This window comes from Oryctolagus cuniculus, chromosome 4, assembly GCF_964237555.1.
Source record: "Oryctolagus cuniculus chromosome 4, mOryCun1.1, whole genome shotgun sequence".
Taxonomy (NCBI): Eukaryota; Metazoa; Chordata; class Mammalia; order Lagomorpha; family Leporidae; genus Oryctolagus; species Oryctolagus cuniculus.
Genome location: NC_091435.1, coordinates 113,310,060 through 113,324,180, shown reverse-complemented (window position 1 = coordinate 113,324,180; position 14,121 = coordinate 113,310,060). Strand labels below are relative to the sequence as shown.

At 39.4% G+C, this 14,121-nt stretch overlaps 1 protein-coding gene across 3 annotated transcripts in view; it reads right to left on the bottom strand.

The window, feature by feature from the left end:
- Positions 1–1,425: 1,425 nt before the first annotated feature.
- Positions 1,426–14,121, bottom strand: part of ZBBX (zinc finger B-box domain containing) — a 160,523-nt gene continuing 147,827 nt past the window's right edge. For all 3 annotated transcript variants that reach the window (XM_070073199.1, XM_051818752.2, XM_017346893.3), the window contains 2 exons: positions 4,113–4,251; positions 1,426–2,564 (listed from right to left, as the gene is read on the bottom strand). In XM_070073199.1, coding sequence (XP_069929300.1) covers positions 2,441–2,564; positions 4,113–4,251 — 263 coding nt within the window. In that variant the 3' untranslated portion in view covers positions 1,426–2,440. The remainder of the gene's footprint in view (positions 2,565–4,112; positions 4,252–14,121) is intronic.

Genomic DNA, 14,121 nt, shown 5'->3' with positions numbered 1-14,121 from the left:
GAAGGGGGTCTTCTCTGCTTTGCCACAAGCGACTCTCATGTTTGATATCAACGTCCTATTGGAGGTCAAATGACAGAATTAGTGGCATGCTCCTTTCCTCAAGTTTTGGCCGGTATTGCACTGACGACTCTGTTTAATTTTCATTTAAAAATTATTAAATGTTTAAAGGTACTTGTGGGGCCAGTGCTGTGGCATAGCAGGTAAAGCTACAGCTTGCAGTGCTGCCATCCTAAATGGGCACATGTTCAAGTCCTGGCTGCTCCATTTCTGATCCAGCTCTCTGTTATGGCCTGGGAAAGCAGTACAAGATGGCCCAAGTCCTTGGGCCCCTACTCCTACATGGGAGATAAGGAAGAAGCTCCAGGCTCATGGCTTTGGATCGGCCCAGTTCTGGCTGTTGCAGCCTTTTGAGGAGTGAACCAGCGGATAGAAGACCTCTCTCTCTCTCTCTCTCTCTCTCTCTGCCTCTGCCTCTGCTTCTCTGTAACTCTACCTCTCAAATGAATAAATAAATTAAAAAAAAGGTATTGGCATTGTTAAAATCTTCTTCTGAGCCAGTTCACAAGACTCAAGATGTAGCTGAATTTACAAAAGGAATAATAGTGGGCCAATATAACCCTAAGAAGAATAGGATATGGCCTTGCACTTTGAGAGATGTTCCCAAGTGTTGGGAATCATCCCCAAAGGAACATTTGTTTCTTCATAAGAAGGGAACGCAAAGATGGTGTCTTAAAGCAAACAAGGGTAGACAGAGTCAAGAATACTGAAAACGGAAAAAAAAAGTGTTAAAAAAGAAAATCTACTATCACAACTTTTTTTTTAAGATTCTATTTATTTGAAAGTCATGATTACATAGAGGAGAGCAAGAGGAAAAGGGAGAAGGAGAGGTAGAGTGAGAGGGAGAAAGAGGGAGAGGGAGAGAGAGAGAGAGAGAGAGAGGCCTTCCATCCTTCCATCTGCTGGTTCACTCCCCAATTGGCCTCAACGGCAGAGCTGAAGTCAGGAGCCAGGAATTTTTTCCGGGTCTCCCACCAGAGTTCAGGGGCCCAAGGACTTGGGTCATCTTCTACTGCTTTCCCAGGCCATAGCAGAGAGCTGGATTGCAAGTGGAGCAGCCTGGACTTGAACTGGCACCCATATGGGATGCTGGCACTGCAGGCAAAGGCTTTATCTACTATGCCACAGCACAGGTTCTCCCCAAAATCTTTTCTTATGTTAACCAATAAACAGCTAATCCCCATTTTTAACTGCATTTGTTAAAACTCAGAAAATCATCAGTCTCATGAAAAGATGCCCAAATAGTTTTTGACACAAATGATGAAGATTCAAGGGGGACTCATCTTTCTACGTAATTGTGACAGAAGAAGTATTAACAGCAAGATAAAAATGAATGATTCACACTCTTTTAAAAGACATTTATTTCTTTTGCAACATTTTATTCTGATAATGACTGTTTTTTTTTTATTTCTTATTGTCCACTTATGTTAATCACTTTCAATAAAGGCCCATTTGATATTAAATTACAGAGAAACAATATTGATCTCTTCATCATCATGGTCTATCCCATCAGCAAATGAAGTGTGGGAATTCCAGTACAATTTATTGATGACCTTGAAAAAGTACCGAAGACCAATCTACACTTAACAATCATCAATCTTTTAAAACTGGTCACTATCCAGAATCAAAAAGAACAAGAGTGTTTGAACCCCAAGGCACAGTCATGCTGTGGTGAAACAGCCAGCCCTCCAGGATATTTTTCTGAGCAGTCAATAAATCCTGTAAGGGAAAATTGTGGTAAAATGACACAAAGTGACCACAAAACTAACTCCCTTCTGTCTTCTCCTGCTTTCTTTCTGAAGCCCTTGAATATTATGATTATATAAACCCTTGAACATCCATCTGAGGATCCACTACTAGACAACACCAGCAAAGTATTTTCCTGTGTATTATTATTATTATTATTATTTTCCTGAGTATACATAAGATTAACCATTGCATTGACATTCCCAAAAAAGGTGATTGGGATCTTTCCTGCATTTTACAAAACAGTATGACAAGTATTAAGTACACTTTATTTTGGGTCCTCATTTTTTCTTCTTGCATCAACTTTCAAAGCTACCAGAACTTCTATAAATGTCAAAACCTATAACAGAACAAAATAATATTGCTACTACAGATCTCATTATCTTAACTATTATTTCTTAAAATTCAGCAAATTTTACTAAAATGACATACACTATAGATTATTATTTGTCATTCATTATATAATTTGGAAGAAAAGCCCTTAAACTTGTAATTTCACTAAATTTTATTAGTTTGCGAGCCTTGAGACATTAATAATCAAAATCTCCAGCACCTGGACAGGTAATCGGTTATTTGCTTTTTTCAGCTGTTGGCTTCACTTTGGGTATAAAACAGAAAAGTAATCATCAAATGACCATTAAGTACTCTCCAACCATGGTAGTGTGATGACTTGTTGCTTGTCAAGCAGATCTTCTTCCTCATCTGTACTGCTCTCAGAAAGTGACAGCAAAGACTGGATTTCAGTATCTTTTCCAGAAGAGCTAGAAATACATTAAAGGATCAATAAACAGTATACAGAACCAGGTTTCAACTTTTCGTTTATCTTCTAATCAATACAACATCCATTGACATCGGGGGAGGCAGGCAGACGTGAGGGAGCTGTGTCAGACTGGGACGATAATTTTCAATGTGCCCAATATACCCACCCTCCTGTTATTAAGAAATTTTTATCATTCTTCTTCTCCCAAAAAATAAAGCCACAGTGGAACCAAGGAGGGAAGATTTGATGGGCTCCTGTTGTATCTTTCATAGATGATTCAGAAAGCACTTCAGAATCTTACAGAGCCTCGGGGTCATCATTAACAACATTCATCAGGACATTGGCTGTTTAATAGAATCCCCATGAATAGACTGTCAGATAAATCACCTCTTCTGTGTACAGTAAATTAGGACTATGTGGGTCCCCAGTCAAGATATGCCAATGCCAAAATTAATGGCAGCAATTGTTTGTTATTTTATTTTGTTGCATTTTATTATGGGGTGGGATTGGTAGAAGCTCTGGCTCTGAGGTATTGGGACATATTAGGAACATAGGTAGTGTGGGGGAACTGTAGAAGATCCTACAAAAGTCAAACTTGGGGGTCCTGCTTTATCTAGAGTTTCAGCCTATATATGCCATTGAATAATGTAAAATACTTCTTCCTATGGTGGATATCACTGTTCTCTGTACTATTTTTAAGATCAATAAAGGCTAAATCAGCCCATCAACTTTGAACTGTGGACCAGCGCAGATCTGTGATAAAATTCTCTCTGGTCCAAGAAAAGAAGAGAATGTAAGAGTAAGGTAGCAACTTTTTGTGACTGAGTGAAATGATTTCCTCCTTCCGAAACATAGTGACAAACCTGATTTTAATTTTACTGCAATATTATATTTCAACCAAAGGAATTCACAATACAAGGGTCTATTATTTAATATTTACGTTAGATTTTCTAGAAAAAAAAACCCTCCTGTCTTCACAGAATTCTAGTATGTCAATAATAAACTGACATGCCTGCTTTTCTGAAGCATATATTAGGAAGACCTACATTCTTAATAAACTTATCACCATGGCCACTAGTACTAATAGGGGGAAAGAATGAAATGGTACAAGTTAAAATATCATTAATAATCCCTAGAATTTCAATTAAAAGTTTCTCACCATTACATCCTAAAAATGTATACACATTGGATAAAATTTTATTAATGCAAAATACTGAAATTTATTAGGTTTATTAATTCATGTAAGGGAACTGTTTTTCAGAATAAGAGAAAATACTGAAGGATTATTAAATTCCAAGAGCTTTTTCATTTTTATGATACATATTGTGCAGCAGACAACTCTTTCTTCATACTGAAATAACAACTTGGTAAGTCTTTTACTATAGCCTAATAATAGGTCAGCAAAGGACCCAAACTGGTCACAAAGAATGGCGACATAAAGTACACACGGGAGGACAATTTTCCTTTGTATAGTAAAGAAAACTAGTTGGGCATTGTCAAAGCTTTACTATGCACTATATTTACATATAAAGCTACAGGCTTAACTTACCTCCATTCCTCAACTCCACAGGGACCCCTCATTTGGGCGGTTGTAACGCAGCCTGTGGAAGTCTGACTTAGATCCAGCAAAAGGCTGTTGAAGGCTGGTAACTCTTCTGAGGTTGGGCTGTAAAGTTTCTCTGAAGGATCTGAAATATTTTATTTCATGCACTGTCAACACATAAATTTGTGAAACAAATGCACGGTGTACAGTGCACGAACAAACTACATTCCTCAATTTTCTGCTGTGTGCCGGGTGGCAGAGCGTGGGGGGACTTAGATCTGAGATTCCAGATGGGGGCATGGACAGCAAGTCACCATAGTCACACTGATTTTGAAATATGCATTACATTTCTGAAATGTGTCAAATGTCCTGAGAATTCACAAAATCTCAAAGGAAATCAATCAAGTGATCCTCTCTTATGCTGGAATATTGTGCAGCTCCTATACTTGCCTGCATGTCAGAACCTCTCATGTCATCTCTCTCTCTCTTTTTCCTCTAAGAAGTAAAAGCTTTATCCCCACACAGTCTAACAGAAAGGTAAGCTTTGGCAAAGCTGCTCTTTCTTTTTTGGTTCTGTTACTCTGTTTGAAGTTAATAGTCATTTGCTTTTGCAAGAGCAGAATCCTTAAATGTGCCCCCTTTTCACAAAGCCAGTGAATGCTTTGGCCTAGGTATGGACAAACAGCCCAGATTAAAGATAGTATTTAGGAAGACATATTTTATATATAAACTATTCATGTATGGAAATAAATATTACTGAGGAGGACTTGTAGCCTAGCCATTAATATGCCCATATCCTACATACAGTAACCCAGGTTCAATCTATGGCTCTGAGTACTGACTCAAGCTTCCTGTTAATGAGGATCTTAGGAGTCAGTGGTGACGGCTCAAGTAAATGAGTTCCTGACACCCATGTGGGAGACCTAGATTGAGTTCCTGGCTTCTCACTTCTGTCAGCTGACCCTGTGGTCTGTAACAGGTACTTGAGGAGGGACCCAGCAGATAGAAGATATATCTATTGGTTCTCTCTCTCTCTCTCTCTCTCTCTCTCTCATGCTCTCCACCCTAACTCCCCCATTCAAATTTTTAAAAATATTAAATTCATATTACTGCAATAGAAAGGCTACAATATCTTTCTCTTGCAATTGATGAAATTTAAGGGCCATCAAATTTATCTATAAGGTCACACTATTGCAACTTTTGAAACCGTTAAAATGACTACATGGTGGCCGGTGCCGCGGCTCAATAGGCTAATCCTCCGCCTTGCGGCGCCAGCACACGGGGTTCTAGTTCCAGGCGGGGCGCCGGATTCTGTCCTGGTTGCCCCTCTTCCAGGCCAGGGAGTGCTGTGGCCAGGGAGTGCAGTGGAGGATGGCCCAAGTGCTTGGGCCTTGCACCCCATGCATGGGAGACCAGGATAAGTACCTGGCTCCTGCCATCGGATCAGCGTGGTGCGCCGGCCGCAGCACGCCGGCTGCACCGGCCATTGGAGGGTGAATCAACGGCAAAAGGAAGACCTTTCTCTCTGTCTCTCTCTCTCACTGTCCACTCTGCCTGTCAAAAAAACAAAATAAATAAATAAATAAATAAATATGACTAGATGGTATTCTTTCTCTCCTGCTCATGAAACTGCCAAGTATACATCCTCCTGGTCAGAAGGCCCAAACACGGAGATACATGCATTTTAATGCAACCAAACAGATTTTCCTCCCTTTTGTTCTGTTCTTTTTTTTTCTTTTTTTATTATTAATCAACTTGAGCAGTGATTCCCACCTAGAGAGGAATTTATAGCCTCTATTAGACATTTGAGTTCTAGCTAACTGAATGAATATAGAAAAAATTCAGAGAAGACAAATAGAATGAACCCAGTGTTGTAAAATTATTCATCCTATATTATATTTTAGATTACCTTGAGAAATTACTAGGAGTAAAAGGAACATCACTTGATTTCAGGTGAGGGAAAAATCAAGGCAGTAAAAAAATAAGGCTGCTTGGGGCACAGCGGGTTAAAACCCTGGCCTGAGGCTCCAGCGTCCCATATAGGTGCCAGTTCAAGTCCGGGCTACTCCACTTGCAATCCAGCTCTCTGCTATGGCCCGGGATAGCAGTAGAAGACGGCTCTAGTCCTTGGGCCTCTACACCCACGTGGGAGACCCGGAAGGATCTCCTGCAGCCATCTGGGGAGTGAACCAGCAGATGGAAGACCTCTCTCTCTGTCTCTAACTCTCTCTGTAACTCTGACTTTCAAATAAATAAAATAAATCTTTTTTTTTAAAAAAGGCTGCTTACAAAACCATATTGTAGGTTAGTGTTAAACCAAAAGGTGCACTGTACAGATGAGTCCTCTGATTTCTGATGCAAGGCCAGTTAAGAAAGGATTGAGATTTATATTAGAAAATTCTCCAGCTCTATTACTGGGAAGTTGGCTGATTGTTGAGGAATAGATTGAAGTTAAATTTTTTCTACTCCTGGAATAAATGTAGATTCTCTCAACACTGAGGAGTTTTTCAAACATAATAACCAAATAGATAAGGAGCGAGAGACAGATTGAATTCAGAGTTCTCAAACTCACTTGTAAAACTGAAGCCATTTAAAATGCATACATAAAAGTATATCTCAGAGAAAATAAACATCTACTTGAATTATTTTTTTCACAAAAAAGGAGAAAGGAAAGTCAAAGAATCAAATAAAAACTTCCAAGAATGAAAATAAATCAGATAAACTATTTCCCATTAAGGAACAACCAAAATACAATTTAAATACAAAACAAAACAAAACTATCAAAAAAAAATGTCTGGCAAAGTGACAAATCTACGCAGCCCAGTATTTAGAAGAATGTGTCAACCAGGACATCCATGCACCCTGCACCCGGTGAGTCCCATTCCCAGACCCTCCGCATGCTTATTCCCTGTTCCCCTCACAGAGAATTCTGCATTCCCCGTTCCCCTGGGTTATTCTGGCTGGGCCTTTTTATCCCTCCTTTTCCTCTTCTCTCCGTGTTCTCATCCTTTTACCTACCGTCCGCCCATAGCTCTACTTCTTCAGTAGTCACAGTATTGATCTGAAGTGAGGATTTCAAATTATTGATATTATTATTTGGTGACAAAACTAACAATGGTGGGTGAGTATTTTCTGGGTTTGTGCCTTGCCTCTGCTATAGACCAAAGAGAGACCACAGGTAGTGACCACATTGCCCTAAATCTTGTACTGAATCTGAAAAGGGAAAAATGAGAATAGTACCCCTATGATCACCTTCAAAGAGTAGTTCTTAAGATCAAATAAACTGGGGCCAGTGCTGTGGCATAGCGGGTAATGCTGCCGCCTGCAGTGCCAGCATCTCGTATGGGCACCGGTTTAAATCCCAGCTGCTCCACTTCCAATCCAGCTCTCTGTTATGGCCCGGGAAAGCAGTGGCAAATGACCCAAGTCCTTGGGCCCCTGCACCCACATGGGAGACCCGGAAGAAGCTCCTGGCTCCTGGCTTCAGATAGGAACAGCTCTGGCCATTGTGAACATCTGGGGAGTGAACCAGTGGATGGAAGACCTCTCTTTCTCTCTCTGCCTTTCATTTGGTGAACAGACAATAATGTAGTCAATGTAGGCATATTTGAATGGTGAATACAGATGCATTCTGCCTTTAATTGGCAACAAACAGCTGTCTAATCAAGACGTGAGACTCTTTCAAAATTGCCTTTTGGGGTAGGTATTTGACCAACTGGTCATGATGCCAGCATTGGGGAAAGCATTTGGGCTTGTAGTTAAAACACTGATTGGGATACCCAAACTCCATATCAAAAGTGCCTGGGTTCTGATGGAACAAAGACATAAGCCTCAGCCATTTTAGTTCCTTGCCTGAAAGTAAATCAAATTCCTCAATGGACTCCTTTACTCCTACATTCCTTCAAGAGACCAGTTCACTCCCACACCAGTACTGTTCCCCGCCCCACCCCCTGCATTCTTTTCCCGGTTTGAAAGCCCAAGAAAAACCAGTGAGAAGAAACACCTCCACCCACTTCCCCGCCTCCTCCAGCCCCTTACCCCACCCTAAGGTATGTAATACCCAGCCCTCTGGAGGAACTGGACCCTCCGCCACTCCAAAGTTGGCTATCTCTGCAAATTCCTTTTCCCTTGAATAAATTTGTTTTGGCAGTGAGTTTGTATCCTGTCTTCTTTCTGTTCTGCTCCCCCTTTCCTTACAGATTCAAGTTTCATCTGTAGTCCTATTAGTTTCTTAGTATGTTGATTTTCATTTGGATATTTGTTTTCTGCATCATTTGTTTTCTGCATCCACACTAAAGCAACAAGATTGCCATTCTAGCCCATTGTTTCTGGCTCTCTTTCCAAGGATTAACTACTACCCTTAGGTTAGTTTGCTACCTGTAAGTCCTGATTATGTTAACACTCTTACAGTTTAATTTATTAGTACAATCAGTTACTTATGAAGCCACTGCCTTACTGCTTAATTTCATAGACACCATGACTACATCTGTGAATATGGGGTAGTTTTCTTTTTTATTTCTTGTTCAATAAAAAATACTTTTCTCTCCTAATTACTTGACTTATTTAGCTACTTGTGAGTGAGTATAAAGTTAATATTTCTATGGGAATTCATGGACCACAAAAACTTTAAACCATAAGTCACAATGAGTTTGAAGCAACTATTAATTAAGTCACGACTGATTCTTTTTTATAGTGTATATTTTCTAAATTTCTTCAGGTTATAACACATCTTTCACATAATTTCTCTGATACAGAAAGAAACTTAAAAGTAACTTGTTAAACATCAATAAGATAGGAAGTTGTGACATCAAGTTTCAAAACCAGACCCATTGCTCCTAGAGTCTGGTTCTCAAGCAACCTACTTTGATTTTCCCTGTCTCCTCATTCATCAGGAAGCTGTATCTGCAAGCTACATGCACACTCATGTGCATGCCCATGCATACACACACACACACACACACACACACACACACTTCCGTTTGCCCAGCCCAGCTACTTCTCTTAACAGCCACAACAACAACCCTAATCAAAAGAGAAAGTTTCCTTAATGAACTCATTTTCTATCTTTTAATTTTCTGAGCTCCTTGGCTAGGTGTTTTACAAAGGACTTAGGAGGAAGAGTATGTATCCTAGAATTAACAGAAAGCAAAACAGAAGGGTTGCTCCTCACAAAAATGCAACTTTCACAGAGATTTGAACAAATTTACATTTGTATATGAGTCAAATTGCGTGACTGTGTGAGAAGAAACTTAAAGCGTTTTTACAGACTGCACCAGAAGCAGTGAAAAGCAAGTGGAATTTTCCTGCCCGCTGATGCTCCACAGAGAATAAAGGCCTTGCTGCAGAATCAGTGAATTTTTAGAGTGGGGCTTTATTTCATTGCAGCATCTGCCACTTCACTGACTGGGGCGGGGTCGGCGGGGAGTTAACCCTTTTGCAATGTTCTTCCTTCTTCAAAGCTCCAGGTGAGTCTCTTCAAAATCCACGTGCTCATCCAATCTTCCCAAGAGAAAGCAAATGTTTTGGGATAAAAGGTCTGAAAATGAAACACTTCTGCTGCTAGACCATCACAAAATCGTAATGGTTCATACACAGGGTACCCAGCTGAAGTAGGCAGGCATACTGGCTAAAATTGATTAGTTTTGTGAGCTGGAAGACCATGCCTTTGCCATGCCCCTGTGTGACCTCATATGCCCCTACCTGGCCACACCTGGGTGCCCACCAGCCAATCAGGTTGATTAACCACTCCCCTTTGGAAGTGGGTTAAAAGCCTCTTGCCAGGAGGGGGCTGGCTGTAGCCTGCACCTCCAAAGCATGTGGCCTTCAGGCCACCCACTCTAGGCTTCCTGGCCTAGATGCTCCTCCACGTGGCTGGTTCCTGGTACTCGGTATGAACCCATATTTACTTCTCTCTCAAATGAAGCTCTCACTCTCCTATGCATCTTTCGCACTAAATAAAAGCCTAAAATGTACCATGCTGCCTTGTTTATCTGTGCTGGTATTTAGAATTCTTCTCTAAATATTAGGCAAGAACCCTCTCAGGCTTATTAATATTGGGGATTTATTAATAAGCATATGGTGATATTATCATATAAGTACCGTGCGCTAACCGATTGGGTAACTGGAGCTCCAGCATATGGTGATATTGTATGGCACCCCAAATTCCTATAGCATATGTAGCACCAGATGGCACTTCCGGGGAACTTTAAAGGGTCACATTTTTTGTATAGATTTTAGGGGTCATCTGATATCATAAGGTAACCACAAGTGCTTGCTTTCATATGCAAAACTTCTAAGTTCTAATGACAATACTGGGGTTGATGTAATGAGAAAATGGGAAAACATGATGTCTGCAGGAACAAAAATGAGAATGGAGATGCACAGAAGTGGGATAGTTCAATAATTCCTGTTTGTAGATTATTGTATATCATTTGTAAATAATGGAATTTATCAATTTATCAAAACAACAAAGTCTGTGATTTTTGATTAAACACTGAATTCAAACAGGGAAATAAAGAATAGAACCAAATCCTGAACTTTCAGATCCAGTTCAGAATTATATGTCTCCTTTCAGAAATGGCATAAAGTGTGAGAATTACCTCTGAGAAGGTTACATAAAGAAACAATGGGAAAGATTTATTATAGACGTTCCTCTTCAATCCTTTTCTAAAGTAGATAGAAAAATCAGAAAAAAAAAAAAAACACTAGAAAGGGAACCAAATGGAAGGTGTAGACACTCATGTAATAAAGCTCAACAAAGTTCAACCAATGATATAAACAGGAGTCAATGAAGAGTGGCTTGGGTCTTGATGCTCTTCCTGTCTACCTCACCTATCTGCCCAGTGCACTGACCTGCCCAGTGCACTGACACCAAACTAGGAACAGGAAAGTGAGGGTCACCAATGCCACATTGACTTGGAGACAAGCAGGTGAAGGGAAGTCAGAAGCAAAATTTGAAATCTTTCCAAAGCCCTTAAACACCCACCTCAAGGTTCTAGCAGGGGCAATAAAATTGCAGAGCTCTTTGTGTCCCCACAGAGAAAGAACATATTTGAACCCAGTTCAAATGAAGTTTGCCATTTCATAAAATCCAGGCAAAGACAAGCGAGCCAGATCCTCCAACAAAGGAGACAAATAGAACTCCCTAATCTTATCCTCCGCCCTGTGCCTTTTAGCCAACAGGAAACAGGAAACAATACCCAAATCCCAAGAAGTAGCTCCAAAAAAAGACTGGAAGATCTTCACACAGGTGCAGAAGATACAGGGAGGGTAGAGTGTCATCATATCAGAAAAGCATATGACAACCCAGGCATGTGACATATAAAGTGACTGTGTAAATCAGCTCGAATCTGAGAATCTATAACAAGATGAGGATGATGAAAATATGTTGGGAAACACAGATCAGACCATAAGAAAATTCTCCACAAGTCCCCTACATAAAAAAGAAGGAATGAAAACTAGCGATGATTAAAAAAAATTTCAACCAATGGTACTACAATAGGTGACAACTAACTGAGCACCAAAAAGGAAACCTGTTAAAGTGAAATGAACACTATGAGAAATGGTGACTTGATCAGTCCTCACCCTGACTGTTGATGAGCAACTTGATATGTTATCCCTCTTAGTATTTTTTTTGTTTGTTCTACTTAATACTTTTGGTTGAATACTGTAATCAATACACAATTCTTCTTAAGTGCTGAAACTTAACTGAAAAGTGATCACTGTTAAATATAAGAGTGGGAATAAGAGAGGAAAGAGATCTGCAATTCAAGACATGCTGAAGCTGACTTACCTCAAACGGTAGAGTTAGAAACATACCAGGGGATTCCAATTCAATCCCATCAAGGTGGCATGTACCAATGCCATCTCACTAGTCCCAGTGATCAATTTGTGTTCACAATTGATCATAATGATAGGACTAAGAACCAAAGGGATCACATAAACAGAAATAGTGTCTGCAAATACTAGCTGATAGAATCAAAAAGGGAGAGGATGATCCACCATGGGAAGTGAGATCCACAGCAGACCCATAGAATGACAGATGTCCTAAACAGCGCTCTGGCCTCAGAATCAACCCTTAAGGCATGTGGATCTGGCTGAAAAGCCCATGAGAGTATTTCAGGCATGGAAAGCCAAGACACTCTGGGAGAAAAAAAAAAAAAAAAACTAAAGATCTCCGTGAGTGAGATCCCAGTGGAGAGAACGGGCCATCAAAGTAGGAGGTACCTTTCTCTGAAGGGAGGAGAGAACTTCCACTTTGACCATGGCCTTGTCTAAAAATTATCAGAGTCAGTGAACTCAGGGGGCTTCCATAGCCTTGGCACCTCAAGACAAGAGCCTAGGGTGATTATTGAGGCCATAAACAAGAGTGTCAATTTGTTAAGTCAACAACAGGAGTCACTGTGCACTTACTCCTCATGAAGGATCTTTGTCCTTAGTGTGCTGTACATTGAGATTTAATGCTATAACTAGTACTCAAACAGTATTTTTCACTTTATGTTTCTGTGTGGGAGCAAACTGTTGAAATCTTTACTTAATGTATGCTAAACTGATCTTCTGTATATAAAGAGAATCGAAAATGAATCTTGATGTGAATGGAAGGGGAGAGGGAGTGGGAAAGGGGAGGGTTGCGGGTGGGAGGGACGTTATTGGGGGGAAGCCATTGTAATCCATAAGCTGTACTTTGGAAATTTATATTCATTAAATAGAAGTTTAAAAAAAATTTCAAACATGTCATAAAATCACAACATGTCAGGCATTGAAAGAAATCATTAAATGGTCATGGTTCCTGGATTAGATCATGTACCAAAAAAGAAATAAAACAGCTTTAAAAATTATCCAATGGGATAATTTATTTTTTATTAAAGATGCCTATCTGGATTAGCGAATCATTTGTGTCAATGTTAAGTTTCATGATTCTGATTATTGTTGTTTGGTTATGTAAGAAAATGTTCTTTATTTTTTAAAATGAAGACTAAAATACTTTAAAAGGTTTTTAATTAGTTTTTCTTTATTTGAAAGGCAGAGAGAGAGAGAGAGAAAGAGAGAGCACTAGCTCCCATCCGTTGGTTCATTCCCCAAATGCCTACAATGGCCAGGGAGGGCTGGAGCCAGAGCTGCAAGCTGGGAACTCATTCCAGGATTACATGAGAATGATGTGAATCCAGTACGTAAGCCAGCAGCACTGACTTCAAGGGTTCTCAGTGGCAGGAAATTGGAGTCAGGAGTCAGAGCTGGGAATAAAACCCAATCAACTCCCAGGAAGGATAACTAGCCACTCACTCTAAACTATTTTTTTGTAAAGAATAATAATGTTTACAGCTTCTTCTTAAATAGTTTGTTTTAAAAAAGGAAAGAATAGGGTATGTATGGATGTGTGTGTATATGTGTGTATGTGTATGTATTAAACTGAGGAAAGTATATGCAAGTATACAAGATTTCTACGTACTATTTGTAGTTTTTCAAGTCATTAGATTTGAAATAATAATAACTAAGCTACCAAATATGTCAAGGAAAAACTAAAGCAAACCTTTAGAGAACTAGTTTTCTAAAAGTCAAATGATAAAGAATGGATGATAGTCATATGAAAATTGAAATCATGACAGAGAAGACAAACTAGATATAGTCAGAGTAAAATAAAAGCAAAATAAAAAACAGTTAAAACAATTAAAGAAAATATAAAAAAATATATTATTTAAAGAGGATATGACATAAAGATCATTTTCTAAGAAGGAAAGAGCCAAATGAAACAGAAAAATAATTCAAAGATATAAAAGAAGAAAATTTCTCTAAAATTAGGGAGGTTTTTATTCTTTAGACACAAAGAAAACCCTGTCACTTAAAAAAAAATGCTTAACTATTGACACTGAAACACAATGCTGGTAGAGTTACAGGATTTCAAGGATTAAGAAAAAAATTCTTCAGGCATCCAGTCAGAAAAGAAACCCATCATATGCAAGAGAAAAGGGGAGCTATAAAATTAAGCTGACTGGGGCCAGCACTGTGGCCTAGTGGG